The sequence below is a fragment of the Ruditapes philippinarum genome, unplaced genomic scaffold (genome assembly GCF_026571515.1).
Source record: "Ruditapes philippinarum isolate M1 unplaced genomic scaffold, ASM2657151v2 ctg6869_1_1_1_1, whole genome shotgun sequence".
NCBI classification, from domain to species: Eukaryota; Metazoa; Mollusca; class Bivalvia; order Venerida; family Veneridae; genus Ruditapes; species Ruditapes philippinarum.
Genome location: NW_026864604.1, coordinates 1 through 15,206, shown reverse-complemented (window position 1 = coordinate 15,206; position 15,206 = coordinate 1). Strand labels below are relative to the sequence as shown.

Sequence of the window (15,206 nt, the reverse complement as noted above, 5' to 3'; positions counted from 1 at the left end):
GCTCTCCTGAAAAAAGTTACAAAATACAATGGCACGCGCATAATCCCGGATTGGATTTACTATGTAATTGATTATAGCAAGTACAAAAAGTAATGTATTTCCCTCTTATCATGTTGAGTGAAAATATATACCATATTTCACGAAAAACGATAAAATAACCGTTTTATTTAATTTCATAGTAAAAAATGTTTACGAACCCCCTTGCTTGCTACGCAACTGCAATTGTACATCGCGCAGTAATATTATCATTTATAGATGCGTCTTGTTTTGCACGCGATATTTGGCGCTACATTGTGACGTCATGTAAACAACTCTTTAAACGTCTTTACAGCGTTAATGACTGAATTAAAGATATTGGTGTTCGGATTTATTTTCTTAGTTAGACCATTATCTATCATTCTAGATAGTTTTCAAAACAAAATTCAACAAAAAGTTGTTTGATTTTGGAGTGGTTTTGACTTAGGACAATCTTAAGATACCTTTACAACACTCCTAGACTTAGGACTGTTTTTGGTCATAAATATAGGAGTCATAAGTTAGGACCTTTTTTATGACTTTCTTTGAAACGCAAAATTGTCACAATTTTTATCTTATGACAAACTTAAGAATGAAACGCAGCCCTGGTTATTAACATGAATTTTCTCTTTAACATATAATGCAATGATAAAAAATGCTTTACCATTCTTTTTATATCTCGTATCATCTATTTAGTTTGATATCACTATCTTCAATTTGCTGTATTTGTTAAAGCAAGTTTATCCATGAGATTACAAAGAGCCGTTTCCAAAAACTTTAACATTTGAGCTGCGTCATGACAAAACCAACATAATGGGTTTGCGACCAGCATGGATCCAGACCAGCCTGCGCATCTGTTCGCTTTCAGTGTCTCTACTTGTTAAAGGTTTTGTAAGCGAACAGCATGGATCCTGATGAGACTGCGCGGATGCGCAGGCTGGTCTGGATCCATGCTGGTCGCAAACCCATTATGTTGGTTTTGTCATGGCACGGCTCATTTGTGTTTTTACGTTGATAGTTCATTGGGGTGAGATGCGATTTATAGTTTTCAGAGATTTTATCGTACCAATTGTATTCCTTTTGGTAAGCAAAATTACAAACATAACAAACATATGTTAAACTTAATTAGATGAACCGATTAAGCTGCGTAGAAATGTTAATTTCATTTTCTTACAAAATTCTGTACAACACACATAATTATTTTATTACTACATCTTGAATAAGATATACGATTTGTAATAATAAGGACTATTTAAATAATTTGCTTAACTTCATTTTAATCATTACCACATTGCAAAAATACTTTAAATAGTTCAGAAGACTCTTCATCTCGGTTCAAATAACTTGGATAGCTCTTCATATAGAACTCAGTATATTGTTAAATCATTTTACGCTCCTCTGCAGGATTGTTTGCCAAAACACTTTAAAATCACTTACTTCAAAGTTATTTATTGTAATTGAAGCGCCATTTACATACAACCAAACATGCTTTTACAGTGGGTGTTAAGATATGAAAATAAAGCATTGCAGTGGTTTTGATTACATTTTTTTAAGTATCTATGTTACTTAGTACAATGAATTCTGAATATCTAATATTGCATGTCTTTAACCAACACTATACCAACACTTTAGTTATGAACCGGCAAAATGAAGCTCTCGAAATAAAACCCAAAATTCTTATTCATAGTCTCATTTTCATCGTTCTATCTCATTTCATGACTAAAGAAAACAGTAGCAAACATGAAACAATATGCATTCCTTTTCAAAAATCAGGTGATCTAAAAAGCTGTAAAATAGGCTTAATTCAAAGAGTTATAAGGAAATAAAAATCAAAAGTTTGAGTTGATTTAAAGAAAATCAGAATGTTAACGCAGAGTTTGTAAACGTGTTTAGGTAAATGGTATATTGAAACTTTAAGAATAAAACTATGATTACAGAAATATTTTAAGCGAAAAGAAGACGAGCCACCAATTGTCTCTTTCCTTGAATGTAATCCCTCATTTAGATCATTTTAAGGGGTTCAATCGAATTTTACTGAGAATTTTTCATTCTATATTAGAATACTGGAAAAGGGGGCAAAAATTTTGGGGTTAAACAAAATGGGGCGGATATTTTGGGTTTTCCCTTAAAAATAACAAATAGGCAATTTTTAATACATAGAGGAAATTATTGAACGATTGTAGATGTTTTAAAACCAAAAATTAAAATTGACAAAGTTGAAAAAAATCAAAATTAAAGCGAGGCTCTCCCGGGAATTAAAAATTGTTTTATTTAACGAGGTCAAAAAATTATTCCCTATTTAAATCTACACAAAATATAAAAATTCTATTTAAAAAATTGATTATTTTTAAAAATTAAAGAAAGCAAACAAAAATGCTGAAAAAATTTTAACTGGCCTAAATTTAAAATTCAGGAAATCTACATGTAATAATTTCTTCTTCTTTTGGGGCACCTGATAATAATTAGATTCGGTATTTTATCTCACAAATTTTCCAGTACCAATAAGGAACTATTTTTATGTTTTAACAGGAAGTGACACTAAAATATTTCTATTGTATGATATTAAAAAACAGCAAAACGGAAAAGTACTTCTATAACTGAAAGTAGCACTTGAGTAATGCTTAACATATTACATTATTTCTAAAAGTGACATACTTGTAAGTAAAAATTATTGTAAAATAACCAAAAAAATGCAAAGTGGCTGTCAAAATTAATTGATGTTATCTGTTATAGATATGCCCGAATGAATTCAGTTATAGTTTTTAAACATAACTTTATTTTAAAACCTTATTTGCATTGATATTTATGGGTACAAATTTTACATCGGTCTCATTTTAGAAAAGAGATTGACTATGACTTTTGTTATTTCAAATTTCATCATAAGATTTGTCACTTTTTTGTTTACTATACAAGATTTATTATCTTACATCTTCATAAGAAATTAAACAGCTTTAAGTATGTGTTAGATTTTAAATCATATTATTAAGCTGTTTTGTTGAATGTTTGAAAAAGTATTTTACACTGCACCAAACCCGACAAGGTTTCTTTAAACCTAATATAGATATTGACTTACTACCTGTTCATATAAAGTATACCTTTTCTAATGTCAAACAAACATAAACAGGAGTCTGACAGAGATACCAGGCCGCAAATGTATGTTGAAGACACGAGATGGTAAACTTGATCAAATACCTTTGAAATTTTAAATCGCTTTTGCATCAATTGTTAGCTTCAATGTATTAGAGCAGCATGATTATAAAACATAAAATTTACATTCAAATTTAAAGGGAACGTTTACAGTCGGCCATTTCACGGGCTAATAAATAGTTTATTTTTAAAAAGGATTATTAAATCCGGCATTCAGTAGGATATATCTATTTCCCCCCATTTATTTTTGGACCTTTATATTTTTTTTCCCACTTGTTTTTATTTGGCATATTTCGAAAATATTAGGACTTAACAATAAACATTGTATCTTTAGAAGGAACTAATTGTAAAGTATTGAAATAGAATCATGGCTTTGTCCTAGAAGTCGCCATTGTTTAAAAGATAACACAGAACATAAGTAACTAGGGCATTGTGGACCCCATTTATCATTCAACAGTTTCAAATCCGATTGTTTGGGGAAAAATAACTTGCTTAAAGTGATGTAACCTTACTGTTAGACTTGTTCTCATACATTGTACCTATTCTCCTAAGTTTTACAACATTTCTCGCGACAAGCAATGAAACTTTAGGTAATAAATCAAATGTTCACGTTAATTTAGTAACTGTTTGATGGCATAATAAGGGTTTTCTTCCTTGCCAAATCTGTTCAAAAAATTACTCGTGGGCGAAAAGGGGTAAGTTTTAATAAGCTAAAGTACTTTGGTTTCAATGAACAAACTTGCTATACATGAACCAAGTAAAACTAACTTAACTAATATTAAACAGAACAAAACAGATCATTTTTTTAATTTGACTGGTACATAATCATACATAGTTGATTTATTTTATTGGTTTTTTTTTTGTGATAATGCATTTATACAAATAAGATTAAAAATGTGTTAAGATGATTTATACTAGTTGATCATGAATAATAAGTATGTGGCGTCAAAATCGGATTTTCATTCAATGTAAATGATACTTAATTAAAACATTTTATACATATAATTAATGAAATAAACAAGTCAATCAAGTAGTTTATTTCAATTTGGCAAAAAATACTGTTTATCACCAAGCACAATAATTTTCCAATGCTCAATTCACTATTGGAATGGACAAAACTAATATAAAAGGGTATTCGTTTTCTATTTGATTCATACTGCATTAAAAGTACATAATCCTTCTTTATTTAACAATTTATTGTGATAAAACATCTTGATTTAAAGCTTTACCTGATGGAGTGAATAACACACCCTTTTGTATTTCAAACACATTATAACCGAAGCTAAGTTCTTCTTTTAAACATTTCTGATTGCGTAAAATCTTATTTTAGGATGTGTAGACTAATAACTTTTTGATATTATATCATTAAAATGGAAAATTATCTTACATCCATCTGCGAGCAGATGTCAAGGCAATGTGGAAGCGAGTCAATTCGTTCTGACCACATTGGACGAGATCCACGCCTTAGTTCAAAATATATCTTCTAGAAGAGTATTATCAAGCTAAACAAAAGAAATTTCCTTTCAATGTTTTTGATATAAAAAAAACGCTTGCCCAAAACCGAAATTTTTGTAAAAATATTTTAATTTTTTCTTGGGTATTTTAATTTATTTTTTAATTTTCGGGAAAAATTTTTATTTTAAAATTTTTTTAAGGCAAGAAATCATTTGTAAATTTTTTTTTCCCTTTTCGTTAGGGTTTTCTTTTAAAATAGAAGTATAAAAGTTTTAAAAGATTAGTAATAAAAATGTTTGATCAATTTAGCCCATCAAATACGCTTTTTTGTTCTGGAAACATTTTTTTTTTTTCTTTTTCCAATCCCGAAATTTTAAAATTATTTGAAACGGGAATTTGAAAATTCCAATCAATTCCCCCTTTTAATCCTACCCCTTTTTAATTTTTTAAAATTTCCCAACCCAAAACCATTCGTTGAATAAAGGGAGGAAAGGGAAAAGCGACTAAAAAAAATTTCAAAAAGGGTTATAAATTCAAAATAACTCAAAAGACCGCTTTCTATGTATTGCATTTTTTTTTATTCTGTTTGTCGTCCGCCAATTTCCCTTGAGAACAAAACTGCAGGCGTCTTATGAATTATTACAAAAAATAATGGTAATTGGGGGCACGCTTGTTTTATGTTTTGATATGACAAATGAAGGAAAATGCAATGTTTTGAAAGAAATTTATATAAAATGACTCTATTTTTTTTGGGTTTATGGTTTATACATAACTAATATTACTTTACATAAGTTATATTTTTGTATATTACTTTCTAAAACTTGCACATTTTGTAACAGCTCATGACACGTGAATATTAAAAAGTTTATACACGCGCTACTCTCAGTTTAAATTATAAGTAATAAATAAAATAAATAATTAAATTAAAAAAATAAACACTAGGCGGCAAAAGGGAAGATACTTAAACAACAAGGGACACAAGCAAAAGTGTCACCAAAACAGTATGAAACAACATAGACATACATCTGAGAAACACAGAGGGGCGCCGCCTTGGAATGGTCAGCAGCACAAGCACTGCTGGGGAGTTTAAACCGGTTAATGGTGCAACAAACCTCACTCTTAGCCCCACCATGTTCCTAAAAACGAGATAGTGTACATAAAATGAATCCGCGCCAAGTGAAATTGTAACAGTTGTTATGGTTACAAAAGGTGAAATAAGTAAAACACCAAAATGATCAGTTGTAGAAACATATAAAAGTAAACCTAATGACCACAACAAATGCACTCATTGTCCTAAAGAAACAAGAACAACAAGGAAAATCACCTACAAGGGCCCGACGAAGCATGGCAGAAGACGAACATTTAAGACAATTCAGTCCCAAAGGCGTTTAAAAACTGTCCATCATAGAGTCTCCCACTTGGTCCCGTCAGATGTAATCAAAAAAGGAAAGCATAGTGCCCAAAATTTTTAAAAGGGGTGAAATTTCCTTTTTTACAATGTAAAAAAAATTTTACACAAAAAAAATGCCCGAGAAAAACTTTTTGTGCTGCTTTTTTTTAGATTTTAAAAAATTCAAAAAATTTTTAGGCGAGCGCTATTTTCGTTTTGTAAAACATTCCCTTTAAAAATTTTTTCTTTTTATAAAAAGGTATTTGGGAATTTATTTTTTTAAAAAAATTTTTTAAAAAATAAATCTCTAGTCCTCTATTTATAATTTAAATTTTAAAAATACAGGCAGCATAAAATATTTTCAAAGGAAAACTTTTTACATTTTTTGTACTGGGTTTTTTAAGAACACGAATTTTTCAAACATTTTCGGATTTGATATATAATTTGGGCATTTTGAAAAAACAGGTAATTGTTATTTACTAATGAAATTTTTTTGGGTAAAACCCTTTAAAAACCAATATAAAAAGTGCCTCCCTTGCGTTAAAATAACAGTTGTGCCAAATAGTATTGTTTGCACCTACAAATTTAACCTACGGCATTTTTTACTGTATGGCAAAGTTTAAATTCCCAAAAAATATTTCCTTTGGGATTTTTCTGGGTTTCAGTTTTAATGCTACAAAACAAATAACATTTCCCTTTAAGGAAATTTATTTCGTTTTTTGGCCCGAAATTTTAAATTAAAAAATAAAAACAATGTAAAGGAAATTTTTGTTTTAAATTTTTAGCTTTGGAAACATATTTTTTTATTTTTGAAAATTTTTCGATGTAAATCGTTCATTTAAGGGTTTAAAACTTATAAAAGAAAAACCCCAAAAAAAAAAATTAAAATAGAAAATTTTTCGTCCTTTTTTACCGCTAATATTTTTTTCCCTAAATTTTAAAACAAAATTTTTAAAAAAGAAACTTTAAAAAAGCAAATACCCTAAGGTTTTTTTTTTTTCATTTTTTTATCAAATTGAATGTGTATAGAACAAACAAATAATTTTTTTAGAAAACAAAATCCTGTTTTTTTCTTTTTAAACTGGGAAAAAAATAAAAGATTGACAAAATAAATACTTTTTATACCAAATTTTGTGCTTTGAAAAAATTACAAAATCTACTAAAATCGTCAAAAAATAATCCGGAAAAAGGGATGATCGGCTCCCCAAAGCATTAAACCAAAAAACATTAAAATTTGGGGTTTCAGCTCCGGGTTTTTTTGGGGGCGTCCCTGGGGGTTAAAAAAGGCCCAAAATTTTCGGGCTTCCCGTCGCCCCCTAAAAACGGCTTAAACGGCCTCAACTTTCAAAACTTTAAAAATTTCCCGGAATCCAAAGATCCTTGAAAGACCAGAAAAAAAAAAATTAAACATAATATTTTTATTAAAAATATTACTAAAAAATATAACTTTAATTATCACCTTGATTGATGTCAGCTTAGCAGGGTGTAAAACGGGATTTTTAAAAAAAGTTTGGGCTTCAAAAATTTAAATATCCACATTTAGAATGTAACCAATTTCATTTCAAACAATTTTGAAAAATCAAATACCTTTTTATTGTTGAAACAAGTTTAGTTTTTAATATGGGGAAACATATTGCGGAAATTTTATTATTAAATGTTAATCTCATTATATTCTTTAAATTTCCCTTTTAGTACCGCCTTTTTAGAAACTGGGGTCTGAAAGGGACGCCAATTCTAAATATTTTTGGGGGCCCAAATTTTTTTTAAATTTTTAATTAAAACTAAAGGGGAAAGAAAATAATTTCCAAATTTGGGAAGATGAAAATCCAAAAAATTTTGATTGCTTTTCTTTCATATATGCAAAAGGGAGTTTGGTTTTCTAATGATTTTCAGCTTTAAATTAAAAATTGTTTTTTTTGTTAGCCCGTTGCGAAAATATTTTTTTTTATTTTTTTTGCCGATATTAAAAGTACAGGGCAAAAACCCGAGATCAACCCGGGGAAATTCCCAAAAAGGACTGAACCCTGACCTTTTAAAAAAGACAAATGAACTTTATTTTTGGAAAATTTTTTCTATTATAGTTAATTAAAAGAGGTGTTTTCGGGAAAAATTCTTTATTTTCGGGGCTGGTCTTTTTTTTGGGGTAAAAGAAAACTTTTATCAGGTTTTTTTTGTATGGGGATATTTTTTTTCGTTTTAATTTTTTGGTTTATATCACCCAAATTTTTTAGATTTTAAAAAAAAAAGGGGGTTTTCTGTTTTTTTTCAGCAACCCCACTTTGAACGGTCCCAAATACTTTTTTTCCTCAACCCCCCAAAAGTTTTCAAATTTTATGTAGGGCCCAAAAAAAACGTTGTTTTGTTCTTAAGAAAACCTTGGGGGGCAAAAAATGTAAGTTTAAATCTACATTTTTTTTGGGTTTTTTTGTTTTAAATTAAAAGAGAACCGGAAAACCCCCAAAAAATTTTCATTTTTTTAGAAATTTTACAGCAAATTTTGTAAACCTTTTCTTGAGTAACGAAGATACTATTTCAGTTTTTTTTTAAAACGTGTTTTCTTTTTATTTTAAAGCATTTACGATTTCCCCAAGTAAAAGGGGAAAATTAAAAAGTTGAAAATTTTTTTCATTTTTTTTATTTTTTAAAACAATTGCATACAAAAGACATTTCGAAAAAACCTGTCCTTTAAACGTTAAAGGCATGCTTTTCGGGCCCTTAAAAAAAAATTTTTAAAAACTAATTTTATTGGTAAGTTTTCAGGGTGAAAAAAACAAGTACAAAAAATTTTATTGTTTTATTGACTGGAAAGAAAAAGGGTAATTTAAAAGCCGAAACGTAGGTCTTTTAAAAAATTAAAAGAAACCTACCCCACCTTTCTTTTCGGGGTTTTTTCACTTCCCCCTTAATTTTTTTTATCTATACGATATTGACTTGTTTAGATTCAGAAGTTAAAAGAAAAGTTAACACTCGGGAAATTTCAATTTTTTTTTTTTTATTCAGTAATAGGGCAGGGAAAGTGTTTTAATAAAATTCAAAAAAAAAATTTTTTAAAACAAAAAAGAAAATGCTTATTTAAATGAAAAAAAATAGGGGTTGTTTTTAAAGTGTGGTAATTTCCTTTCCCCGCCCCTAAGGGGCGGAGCTTTTTTTGTTTAAATATTTTTTTTCGTCCATGGGGCCCGGGTTTATAAAAAAAAAATCCTTTCCCATTTACAGCTTAAAAGGTTTAAACCGCATTCAAGAAATCCTTTTTATTTAATATTGGGTTTTCCCGAAGGGTTTTTAATTTTTTTATAAATTTTCTGTTTTTTACACTTAGGTTTTAAATTTTTTTCCCCTTTTTTAAATTTGTACAATGAAATTAAAAATTTGTTTTTTTTGAATTACATTTACAAACAGCATAAACAAGAAAAATATTATTTTCCCCCCCCCCCCTTCGGGGTTTTAGGCATAAGACTTTAACAAATTTTTCTTTTTTTAATTATTTTTTTAATTTTTATTTTTGAAATTTTTTTTTTTAATAATAACATTTTTTATATTGGTTGGGTTTTAAATAAAATTTTAACCCTTTGGTATTAAAAGTTACATTTCATTAGCTCAAATTTTTTTTTAGCATTCCCCTTTTTAAAAAGAAAAAAAATAAAAAGGGATGGGCTTGGTGACTGTTTGGGGGAAACCGTAAATCGACAAAACGAAAACTCATTTTGTGGGGCCTTTGTTGGAAAATGGGGGACCTTTATTAACCAATTTGGGGGTTTTTAAGGATAGATATCATTTGGGGAACCAAAAACTTTTTGTTTCTGGGAGCCTTTTAAAAAGAAGTTAATTTTTTTTAATGAATGGTTTTTTAAACAAAAATTTAACCCCAAAAAATAAAATATTGATTCCCAAAAATTAAATTTTTCCAATTGGTTTTTTTTTTAATTCCAAGTCAAAAAAGCTTTCATATCTTTGGGGCCCCGGGAGAAAATTTATGTTAGTGGGGTTTTTTCCCCCCCTACCCGCCCCAAAAAATTCAGGTAAAGGGCTTCTTTTTATATTGATAAATTTCTTTTTTACCATGTAAGCGTGTTTTAACAAACCCAAACAAAATCCTTTAATTTTTGGGCTTTTTGAAAATTTATCCCATTTTTTTATTTCAGGGGTGGTTTTTACTTTTAGTATTGGGAAAAAAAACCCTTTTTTTTTTTTTAAATTTTTTCATGAAAAAAGCATGGGAATAAATTTCTAAAATTATATTTTTTTGTCCTTTTTTTTTCTATTTGTATATTTGGTTTCAATTATAATAATACAAAAAATAAATTTTTTATTTTTAAACATCTTTATGTTATTTTACTACAAGTGAAAACAACAAAAACAGGGACAATCATTGGTCACATAAAAATTTTTCAAGTCCCTTTTAAAAACCCTTTTTTTGTTTTAATGAAATTTTCTTTCCTTTTAAACCAGGTAGGAAAAGTTTTAAAGCATTTTTTTTTATTAAAAAATCTTTCCCCCCTTTTTTATTATGGACGGGGCATAAAATTAAATTATATTATTCAAAAATGGTTTTTCCAAAACTTTTGGGAAAAAATCTACAATAGTATTTAAAAAGGAAATTAAACATGACCCGTTTCGTTAGGAATTAATTTTTGGGAAGGTTTTCTTTTAATGAGCACATTTTTTTTTGGGGGGAGGCCCCTCCAATTTTTTTTCAAATTTTCGGAACATTTTTAAATTTTTTGTAATATAATGCGGGAAAAGTAAACAAAATTGGGATTTAATAATTTCTTTCTTTTAAAAACGAATTAAAAAAACCACAAAACTTTGTACTTATTGCTAAAATCTTAAGATTCTCAAGGCCGATAATGGAAAGATTTAACTTTTTATGAAACGAAATGTAACAGTAGGGATTTATTTTTCAAAAAAAAGAAATAAACAGATTTATAGGTCATTTGGAACCCTTTTAAACAGTTAAAAAGACAATTTTAAATAAACGTCCCTTTTTTTTTGAAAACCCTTTGAATGACATTAAATCGGAGGGCTGCTTAATTACTTTTTAATACATCTAATGATTGCAACTTAAGACAAAATGATCAAAATTCTTAGTTGCTTTTTATTGTAACTACTAAGAGGCAATTAACAAATAAACAAAATAGGGTTATTAATTCTAAATTGTTTGGTTACATCCAGCAATCAAACTTTTATCTTTTAGTAATGACATTTTAAATACTCTTTTATTTTTTAGGTCGTTTGGAGAAATCTTCTGATCCGCATCAATCGCTATCGGAGAGTTTTGTTTACGCCCCAGACGCAAGGATATAGTGTCAGCGATCTTCAAAAGACAAGGCAGGGGAATAATAATCTAGAAATACCAACAACATTCGAGAAAGAGTGATTTCCGGGTTTATCAACTTGCCAAGTTAGGGCACTGGGCGAAGATAAAACTGATAAGACATATATTATTAACGGTGGTTTTGGTAAGTGTTTTGATATTGTCAGACCTGAGTATGTAAAAAAAATAGAAAACAAATCTTAATGTGAAAAAAACTAGGTTTTTTTACAAAGATGGTTGTGGACGATTTTATAACGGTTATATAAACTAAGTTAAGTTATTTTATTTTAAAATTGAACATAATAAGCGTTTTTGATATGAAAAGAAGCAATTTGTTATAATTGTGGTAAATTTTATAACGTTTTATAGCTAAAAAAGACAGTTTAAATTTTTGTTGGGATGGCCAAAACCCGATTTGCTCATTTTTAAAAATATGGTACACACATTTCTGATGATAAGCATGGTATAGTTAATAAAAAAATTTATCAACTGCGTAATCGTGTTAACAAGACTTAGTTTATTTGTTTTGGATAAATTATTTTACATTTAAATTATATTGACAAATATGTATGCAAAATAAGGGGAGCGCCCCGTGGCCCGGAGTGGTTAAGGTCGTTTGCAATTTTAACACTGTAGGTTTTTAGAAAAAGCAAGGGACTTTAGATTATTTCCCTGTCCCGGGGCGTTTCCAGCTAGGTTTTTCGTCAGTCGGTTTTTACCTACCCACCCCTGCCTGCCTGAAAAAAGCCAAGAGAGGGCAAAACCCTTTGGGGGCGTCCGTAAACCAGTAAAAAGGGTTAAAAAATCTCCCATAAGAACCTCTACTTTGCTTTTTTCGACGTACAGTCCTTTTTCTTTAAACAGTAATGTTAAACTAAAAACAAAATGTTTGCTTTTAAAGAACTTTTACCCAAATTTTTAAATTCAAAGGGCGAAACCCAGGGATTCACCATCAACGAGCCCGATCTTTTAAAAAAGAATTAGGTAAAAAAAACTAAAATTTAAAAAAACCTGAAAGAACAGATTTTTTGGGAATTTTTTACAAAATTTTTTTAAATGATTGGGTTTTAAGAGAAGTTGTTTTTAAAACCAAATTTTTTTTCCAAAAAATTTATAAGATTAGTTTTTATTTAAAAAAACTATTTTTATTTGGATATTGTTTTTTCTATTTTCGGAAATGGGGTTTTGCATTGTTTCCCAAAGCTAAAATTTTGTAGATTTTGGGCGTTTTTCCCCTTTTAATGGGCTGACTTTTTTTTATTTTAAAAATAATAATAATATGTTTTACTATTAGATTTTCGATTAAAAAAATGATGTTGTTTAAAAGAAGTCGGTAAATTGGGGGGTTTTTTCCTATCAAATCTCAGGGTTTTAAAAAAAGACTTTTTTCTGTTATAACTTTTTTCAATGCGTTTACCCCTTGACAATAAAGTGAAAGAGCACGTTACAAAATAATTAACGATATATCTACCAAAATTTTTAAAATGTAAAAAAAGTGTTTCGTACTCTTGAATAAAAACGGCAAAAAAATGTTTATCTCTATGGTTGTACCATTGAATAAGGCGGCAAAAACATTTTTATCACTATGTTTGTACCATTGAATAAGCCGACAAAAACATTTTTATTTCTATGTGTGTACCCATGAATAGGGCAACAAAAACATTTAATTAATTTTTTATCTTTATGTCTGTACCCTTGAATAGGGCGGCAAAAACATTTTATCTCTATGTTTGTACCCTTAAATAGGGCGACAAAACATTTTTATCTCTTTTTGTACTCTTCAAAAACATTTTTATTTCTATGTTTGTACCCTTGAATAGGGCGGCAAAACATTTTTATCTCTTTTTATACTCTTCAAAAACATTTTTATTTCTATGTTTGTACCCTTGAATAGGGCTGCAAAAACATTTTTATTTCTATGTTTGTACCCTTGAATATCCGACAAAAACATTTTATCTCCATGTTTGTACCCTTGAATAGGGCGAAAAAAACATTTCTAAACTCCATGTTTGTACCCTTGAAATAGGGCGGCAATAACATTTTTTATCTCCATGTTTAAATTTTCCCTTGAATAGGGCGACAAAAACAATTGTATCTCTATGTTTGAACCCTTGAATAAGGCGGCAAAAACATTTGTATCTCCACGTTTGTATCCTTGAATAGGGCGGAAAAAACATTTTTATCTATATTGTCGCCATTAGGACATTAGAATAGCACATTTATTTAGAAAATAAAACATTTAATCAGGTTTTCATTTGTTTTACAGGAGACGAAAGTCCACCCTACATAATGCCAGGTAAGTTACAGAATTAAAGAGAAAAAAAATAAATTGAAAATTTGTTAAAAATTTAAAAAATGCAATTCATATGAGCCGCGCCATGACAAAACCAACACAGAGCCGTTGCGAAGAACATGGATCCAGACCAGCCTGCGCATCGGTGCAAGCTGACCAGGATCCATGCTGTTCGCTTACAAACCATAGTAAAAAGATCCTGATTAGACTGCGTGGATGCGCAGGCTGGTCTTGGGCCATGCTGGTCGCCAACGCACTATGTTGGTTTTTAAAATTTGATTTAGGTATTATACGTTATTGTTATTTATCTGCTTGACTTATTTTACTGTTAATTATAATGATTAATACTATTGACTATAAAATACGATATTAAATAAAGATTATTATTGTTTCAAATACCAGTTCTTCTTTGAAACAAATATAATTTGCCAGCACTGTTTGAATAGTGTATTAACCCCTTTTAATAAGTTCTCGTGGAATATTGGAGCACTTATATGATTTTGATATTTTCTAATTGCTTAACAGTTGTAAGAAAATGCTGCCGGTTTCTTTTTGCCGCACCATGTCTTGACAAATTCAATCCACATTTCTGCGCGTTAAAATCTTGAAACGCTTTGCTTGTCTTTAATGATTTTGATTTTTTTTCTTTATTTCACACAGAAATTGTTTTATCTGGCAACGAATACGTCAATAGCGGTGACACAATACGACTGATATGCAATGTAACCGGAAATACAGAAATACCTCAGGACGTCGATTGGTTCAAAGATGGCGTTTTATTGCGGCCTTTTAGTTCTTCAAAAATTAACGTGAAAAAAGATGTGTCAATTACTCGAAGACAGTTGGACAGTATTTTAGAAATACGCAATAGTAATTTAGATGACGATGGTTTATATATATGCAGGAATTCAGAAAAACTTATAGCAAGTCTGAAAGTGAATATCTTAAACGGTATGTAGATGTTTTTATTCTGTGATAAATAGAAATTGCAAATAAATACCTATATTAATCGACTGCATTTTTCAAACTTAAGTATAAAGCTTTGGTATATACAGAATTTTTTCCAGTTTGATTGTGCAGGAAGCTAATAGATTATAAGACACACTTTTTAATTCGTTCCTGGAACCACTAAGCACTGAACAATGTATCCCATGCAAACAATGACTTGCCCCGAGCGGTGTAATCATTAGATTACTAGTCTGACGCCTTAACCACTCGTCCATGCCACAATTTGAAGCTTTTCCATTATTCATACAAAACTTTTTCAATAGATAGTTTTTGCCATAAATTAATAGGTATATATACCATCCTGGTATCGAAATACGGGCATCTAGTATATCTTTTCATTTCTATGTGCATGTTTGTAAGTGTCTCTACTGATAAGTTTGGTATTGGTCATCAATTGAAACTTTATCATTGACATTCTCAAGCCTAATAACACCTTTAAAAATGTGTACTTCTTTACATTTATTGAATTGAGCACAAAACAAAAAACAGGAGAAATATGCAAAACATTATAACGAAAAAAATTCAAGGCGTTAAGGTTTTATGCAATTATATATATTAGCCTGAACTGAATAAAAAGAAAAAGC

General features: G+C 29.4%; 1 protein-coding gene across 1 annotated transcript; it reads left to right on the top strand.

Annotated features, from left to right (window-relative positions):
* The first annotated feature begins 13,586 nt into the window (after positions 1–13,586).
* Positions 13,587–14,609, top strand: LOC132726242 (uncharacterized). Its single transcript, XM_060711518.1, has 2 exons — positions 13,587–13,617; positions 14,275–14,609. Exons 1-2 carry the CDS (start codon positions 13,611–13,613, stop codon positions 14,571–14,573), a joined length of 306 nt encoding a protein of 101 aa, XP_060567501.1. The 5' UTR covers positions 13,587–13,610; the 3' UTR covers positions 14,574–14,609.
* The last annotated feature ends 597 nt before the right edge of the window (positions 14,610–15,206 follow it).